Source organism: Ipomoea nil, unplaced genomic scaffold (assembly GCF_001879475.1).
Source record: "Ipomoea nil cultivar Tokyo-kokei standard unplaced genomic scaffold, Asagao_1.1 scaffold1509, whole genome shotgun sequence".
Lineage (NCBI taxonomy): Eukaryota > Viridiplantae > Streptophyta > Magnoliopsida > Solanales > Convolvulaceae > Ipomoea > Ipomoea nil.
In genome coordinates, this window is record NW_017617937.1 from 1,130,075 (window position 1) to 1,137,602 (window position 7,528).

General features: G+C 37.4%; 1 protein-coding gene across 1 annotated transcript; it reads left to right on the plus strand.

Moving 5' to 3' along the window:
• Nucleotides 1-5,798: 5,798 nt before the first annotated feature.
• On the plus strand, nucleotides 5,799-7,504 carry LOC109188990 (geraniol 8-hydroxylase-like). The gene is made up of 2 exons (XM_019339668.1): nucleotides 5,799-6,732; nucleotides 6,830-7,504. Exons 1-2 carry the CDS (start codon nucleotides 5,833-5,835, stop codon nucleotides 7,433-7,435), a joined length of 1,506 nt encoding a protein of 501 aa, XP_019195213.1. The 5' UTR covers nucleotides 5,799-5,832; the 3' UTR covers nucleotides 7,436-7,504.
• Nucleotides 7,505-7,528: the final 24 nt, after the last annotated feature.

Here is a 7,528-nt window from a genome sequence, read left to right on the forward strand (position 1 = left end):
TATTTCTAGCCAGGAGAAAGATAAATGGATGGCAGGTATGATTGAGGAGATGGAGTCTTTACATCATAATCATACTTGGGAGTTAGCTCAACTTCCTCAAGGAAAGAAGGCTATAGGGTGCAAGTGGGTCTATAGGAAGAAGCCACCAGTATCAGAAAAAGAAGGGGAAAGGTTTAAGGCTAGGTTAGTTGTGAAGGGGTTTTCTCAACAGAAGGGGATAGATTATGATGAGGTTTTCTCTCCTGTTGTTAGACATACTTCTATCAGATTAGTACTTGCTTTGGTAGCCATTTGGGATTTGCATTTGGAACAAATGGATGTGAAAACTGCTTTTCTACATGGTGATCTAGATGAGCAAATTTACATGAAGCAACCTGAAGGGTTTGTTAAACACGGAGGTGAGCATCTGGTTTGTCGACTCAAGAGGTCTTTGTATGGGCTGAAACAGGCTCCACGGCAGTGGTACAAGCGGTTCGATGCTTACATGATTCAAATTGGCTATACACGTTGTGAGTATGATTGTTGTGTCTATGTTAAAAGCCTTGGTGATGGTTCTTTTATTTTTCTGTTACTGTATGTGGATGATATGTTGATTGCTGCTAAGAGTATGAATGATATTACTGCATTGAAAGTGTTGTTCGGTTAGGAATTTGATATGAAAGACTTAGGAGTTGCACAGAAAATTCTTGGCATGGAAATTCACAGGGATAGAGGTGCAAGAAAGTTGTGGCTAACTCAACAGAGTTATATAGAGAAAATTCTTGACAGGTTTGGGATGAGTAAGTCTAAACCGGTTAGTACCCCTTTGGCTAATCATTTTAAACTCTCATCCAGTCAGTGTCCCCAAACAGTTAGTGAGATTGAAAATATGGCAAAGGTTCCTTATGCTAGTGCAGTTGGCTGTTTAATGTATGCAATGGTTTGTACTCGACCTGATTTGGCTCATGCTGATAGCCAAGTTAGTAAGTACATGTCTAAACCTGGGAAGCAGCATTGGGAAGCAGTTAAATGGATTCTCCGGTACTTAAGGGGCACTATGGAGCATGGTATTGTATTTGGAAGTCAACAAAGTGAGCATGTACTCATGGGATATGTGGATTCTGATTATGCTGGTGACATGGATAATAGACGTTCTACAACAGGGTATGTTTTTACTCTTGGGGGTGGTCCTATTTGCTGGAGATCATCAGTTCAGTCTATTGTAGCTTTGTCTACAACTGAAGCAGAATACATGGTTGTGACTGAGGCAGCTAAAGAGGCTTTGTGGCTTTCAGGTTTGATTAAGGAGTTGGGTATTGAGCAAGATGAAGTTCAATTACACTGTGACAATCAAAGTGCCATTTTCTTAGCTAAAAATCAAGTATACCATGCCAGAACCAAACATATTGATGTAAGGTTTCATAAGGTCAGAGAGTTGGTTGCTTCTGGTGAGATTTTGTTGCAGAAAATTCATACGAGTGAGAATGCAGCAGACATGTTGACAAAGGCAGTTACTAGTGACAAGTTCAAACATTGTTTGGACTTGTTGGGTGTTTCCAGATGTTAAATGAACATGGTGGTCCTAATCCAGGGAGACTATGAGATGAGTTTTTTCTCCTAAAGGACATATTTGCGAAGGTGGAGATAGTCTTTTCTCCTAAAGGGCATATATGTGAAGGTGGAGATGGTGAGATAAGTCTTTTCTCCTAAAGAGCATATTCGTCAAGGTGGAGATTTGTTGAGTTATCTTTTCTCCTAAAGAACATATTCGTCAAGGTGGAGATTGTTAAGTTTGTCTCATATATGGATTAGGAATAAGTGTTTGTCTCATACTAGGAGTAGGAGTGAAACGGGTAGACCTATTGTATAGGGATTGGATGCCTATAAATATATTGGTTGTATCCCTAAGGGGTGTGTCACCATAACACCATCACAAATAATAAGAGAATACTTTCACTCCCGTGGATGTAGGCATATTGCCGAACCACGTAAATATTGTCTTTTTACCTTTTTGTCATTATTATTGTTTCTTGTTCTTGTTAATTTCAACATGACCTTTTACAAATACTACAATTAGTGCATGCAATTAAGTGACACTGGGAAGCTCAATTGATTATAAAGGTGAAAGTTGAAAAGAATGACCAGAGATCAAGTCTCACAGTAGAACATATTTTTGGAGATATGTCACATTGCCATGTATATATTTGTTGACCAATGTGTTTTGCTATAATATCATGTAACTTTAATTAATTCAATAGATATTTATTGCTCCAAATCAATGTACAATAATTATACCAAAACGTTTTATAATGGTGACGCATCATGATATCAATCATCCAACTTAACTTGTTAGTGAATATAAGAGCAACTACAACATAGTTATTTAATGTGTTTTCTTAAGTGACTATAAGAATAAGTTTTTCGTTTAATGGTGCTTTGTTTTTAGTGCACGTTTTGGGCACCAAGTGCGGCCAGCAAGCACAAAGCCATGACCAACACACTTTTTTTTAATTTTTTTTTAAATTTTTTTAATTTTTTTCTCACTTTCATATCTTTATCAACAAAAATCAATTTTGAACTTAAGAATAAAAAATAAACAAAAAACAAAAAAAAAAAAATACTATAAGCGAAAGATTAAAATTAGAATTAGCTCATATTATTACGAGAATATTCCTGACTATGAATGTTCATCATGTAATGATAATTCAATTGTTGAGCATATAATATATAGAATGTAAGTGCATAGTTTGATCATCAATTTTAATTTTTAGTTGAGACAAATCACATGATCTAATTTGGTATTAAAGACAAATCTATATACATCATTCGATTTCAATTTTAAGTGATTGGATTGCCTATAAATTTTCCTAAATTATATGTTTCTTTAATTAAAATCCAAAGGACAATAGTTAATTCATATAAATTATGAGTTCTACTACGTGTACTTTCAAATCTTACTCTCTGATGTGGCGGGCGCTGATAGGTTATTTTCTTCATGTGGGTCCCTGTAAACGTGTCTCATGTAATATATACGGGCGATATCGACTACGAGAGCATGAGATAGTCTTAGGATCGGTTCCGCTTGCGGACCCTTTGTCTAGCATGTTTGTTGGTTTAAATTGTAGAAATAGCCAAAAGTCGACATCCTCGCAATAAATGCGATATTTATAGGAGAGATGAGGAACATGTACCAGACTCTCAGCATGCACAACATGTCGAGTCCACGCACAGGAGCAGACCAGGGCCCAAAGGGGCTCAACTACGTGGAGAAAGGTTCCTGATTCACTAGGCGCTTTGCCCCACACTCAGCCAAGAGAACCAGGTCGGCAAGCCGGTCCCGACCTTGGTTAAGTCGGGGCGGAAGTGACTATTATTGCTCTTAAGTCCAATCGTCTGACCCTTTGCTCGGCTGGAGCTAAGGTTGGAAAAATATTTGCAATTGGTTGGCGATGGTCGGGTCGGGTTCCTCCCCAGGAGTGGGTCCGGATTTGACCAAAATTTGATGTGTAGGTGGATAGGAAATAATCCCCATAAGTATTTACATCAAAATTTTAAGTATGAGAATAAAAATTAGGAGTAGAGAATGGAAGTACATATGGTATTTTCCATAAATTATATGTATCGTAGCAAGTCTTCGATTAAGACACTTAGTAAATTAAAAGGACATCAGTCATATCTATTGTCCGCTACGTATTTCGATTTTGTTCCATGTAAATTAAATTAATTGTAATTATTTATATATATATTAAAAAAAAGTTGTTCAACTACCCACCACCATGTTGATTTTAACCGATCAACCACTCAATGTATTAAAATCGATCACTAAGTAATATTTACTCCTAACTTGTCATTATGACATTGAGTCTTTTTGTATATATCATTATCTTATATTCTTATTGTCAATCCATCTCTTACTTGCATATGGAAATTAGCTTCGCAATAGGTCAGTAGTTTTATACACTTTATTATATAAATTCTTTATTAACACGTAGAAAAATTGAGCGGCTACTAATCAATTACAACTAATAAAAATAATTAAAGATTCTATATTTTATAAAGAATACAATAATGTTAGTATTATTAGGACTCCATCTATGGATTTGAGTCTACCCCATCCCAGTCTCCATCTGTCTCCTCTTATATATATACTTAGGCCCTGTACTCGTTTACAACCAATTCTCTGGTATCAACTAGCTAGAGTTTTTATTCAATAACCAATGTATATGTCAATTCCTCTGAATGAACCGTTTCTAATGCCCCTCCCTCATTGGTTGTTTCAACCGTTAACCGTAACCATACTCTCCATAGCTCATCACTTCATCAGTGTCAAATTGACTTATCGAAACTTCTTATTTTGGAGGGCTCAAGTTGTTCATTTTCTCAACGGACATGATCTAATCAGGGATAAAAGTAAGAGATCAGAATAATAGAAAATAAGAGTTTATGTAGTGGAATTTATGAATTTTCATTTTCAAAAAGTAATATAATATTACATGTACTTTTACCATTTTTTTAACAGGTGTGACATACTTTGATTGATCCAGAAGAAGTTGTGAGCTACAATTTTATTCTTTATGTTTTTTACCCAATAAAATTCGAACATATGATGAGAATTATAGTCCATAAAAGTATACCTATCAGTTTCTATTTTCGAAACAAATTAAATGCGGTACTTTTAATTAAGTTTTACTACTTGTTTACTCTCAATTTCTACTCCATTATTTTTACTTCCTTACATGATACACTATGATAAAATATTTTCATCATTTTGGTTTACATCAAAAGTATGAGTGTGGGAGTAAAAGTTGAGGGTAGAGTTTGAGAGTTGATGGGTAAATACACACAAGGACTACCCATAGGGATCACCCGGTCGGTTAGCCTAGGGTCACTCGGTTGGTCTACGACGTGACCCACTTTACAAGTTGGAAGGTTTAACTTACACTACAATTAAAGAACCCACTTGTGCTTGTAGAGAGGCGGCTAACAGTTTGCAGGAATGACGACTTTGTTATTTCGAACAATTAACTTACACGTAGTAGCAGGACGACCGCTTGACCGAGCCAACGAGAGCACGCCAAATCAAGCCACTTGTGACAGAGCATTAAATGCTTATCTGACTTGTTTATTATAAATAGGAGGGTCCTTCCCTCACTTGTCATATTCATTGCTCTGTAATATCACACCACTTGTGATACACTTTACATTGTAACGAAAGTCACTTGTAATCACCTTTTACTTGTAATACAACATAACCTTAGTTCATTCGGTCATCACCCCGGTAGACCGACCGGCCAATTGATTGACTGAATGCCCTTCTACTTGTTCACAACATACGTATTCGTAACATCCGGTCTAATTTATGCTATCAGGAATACATGTAACATTTTTCCTTTTACATATTACATACTACACAAGTGTTAAAAGATATGATGTACTTTAACTCAAGGTTAAGTTTATCATTGCAATACTTTCTTATTTTGAGCCATTTGGTTACAAGAATGAGATTATTGGGGAAAAGAATTGAATTAAATTATTGGAGAAAATAATTGTAATTCTGTGGAAAATGAATAAGGTGTGAATAAAGTATAAATTTAAATTTCATTGTTTGATAGTTATGATTAGAATTATTAGGAATTTTAATTAATAGTGTTTGATATAATTATAAAGACCAAAATACCTATGTAATGCAATTCCTAAGAAAAGATGTAGGATTATTATTGAAGTAGCCGCAGGGACCAGGCCGATCTACATCGGCCTTTCTAGATGGATTAATTGGATTGGGTGGTGGAAAGAATCAACTTACATTTAATATATAAAGACCGGATTGGGATTGAATAGAGGGAGAGAAAGAGAATGGATTTCCAGAGCTGTGTAGTAGCTGTAGTGTTTGCCTGGACTTTGGTCCAAGGCCTGTGTTTACTAGCAAAAAGAAGTAGTAGTAAGAGTGTAGGCAAAAGGCTTCCACCAGGGCCAGTTCCATTGCCGGTCATCGGAAACCTTAACTTATTGGGAAAGCAACCCCACAAATCCCTAGCCCGGTTAGCCCAAAAATATGGTCCTGTTATGAATCTAAAACTGGGCATGATAAACACAGTGGTCATTTCCTCATCCGCCATGGCCAAACAAGCTCTGCAGAAGCAAGACTTAGCCTTCTCTACCCACCGCTCAATCCCTGATGCTCTGCAAGCCAAAAACCATTCCCAATTCTCTGTTATTTTTCTCCCTGTTGCCTCCAAGTGGAGAGCCCTTCGTAAGATCATGAATTCCAACATCTTTTCCGGCAACAGGCTCGACACCAACCAGCAGCTGAGGGCAAAAAAGATCCAGGAGCTTATAATCTACTGCCAAAAGAGCAGTGAGGTAGGGGAAGCGGTGGATATTGGGCGTGCAGCTTTCAGGACTACCCTCAATTTGCTGTCCAACACCATTTTCTCTAAAGATTTAACCGACCCTTATTCGGATTCCGGTAAAGAGTTCAAAGATTTGGTGTGGAATATAATGGTGGAAGCTGGAAAGCCCAACCTGGTTGACTACTTTCCCTTTCTTGGAAAGTTTGATCCCCAGGGTATCCGGCTTCGCATGACAGGCCATTTCACTAAGGCTCTCGACCTTTTCCAAGATTTGATTGATGAAAGGCTGGAGGAGAGGAAAATGAATGGCAACAAAAATGATGATGCATTAGATTCACTTCTCAATGTCAGCAAAGAAAGGCCTGAGGAGATTGATAGGACTCACATTCAGCACATGGTCTTGGTATGTTAATGTTAGCCCCCTTCAATTCACATTATTGGTTATTTTATCTGCTATATTGAACCTTACCGGCACTGTCGCAACTCATACATGTTAATAGGATTTATTTGCTGCCGGGACTGATACATCATCAAGCACATTAGAGTGGGCAATGGCCGAACTTCTTAAGAACCCTGAGACCATGTTGAAAGCACAAGTGGAGCTTGCAGATGTTATTGGTAAAGGCAAGCCAATACAGGAAGCTGATGTTACTCGTCTGCCTTACTTGCAATGCATCCTGAAAGAAACCTTTAGAATGCACCCACCTGTTCCATTCTTGATTCCGCGTAAAGTTGAACACGAAGTCAACCTATGTGGATACACTATTCCAAAGGACTCGCAGATTCTAGTTAATGTGTGGGCAATTGGACGTGACCCCAACATTTGGGAGATACCATTAGTTTTCAAACCTGAGAGGTTTCAAAATTTAGAAATGGACATTAGGGGGCAAGATTTTGAGCTTATTCCATTTGGCGGAGGCAGAAGAATTTGTCCCGGATTGCCACTGGCAACAAAAACAGTCCCTGTAATGTTGGGGTCGTTGTTGAACTCATTCCATTGGAAGCTTGAGGGAAACATTGCACCCAAAGATTTGGACATGAAGGAGAAGTTTGGCATTGCAATCGCTAAAGATTGTCCTCTTAAGGCCATCCCTATTCCCATTTAACATAGTGCAACTCTAGTTTGTTTTACGTTCTGCAGCATGCAGTGTCAATAAAATATATATGTATTGCTCTATTTTAGCTTAGAATATATATAT

Excerpts from the sequence above, each read along its gene's own strand:
- LOC109188990 (XM_019339668.1), top strand. The coding sequence starts at position 5,833 with ATGGATTTCCAGAGCTGTGTAGTAGCTGTAGTGTTTGCCTGGACTTTG. Across the intron at positions 6,733-6,829 it reads ACATTCAGCACATGGTCTTG|GATTTATTTGCTGCCGGGAC; the intron begins GTATGTTAATGT and ends ACATGTTAATAG.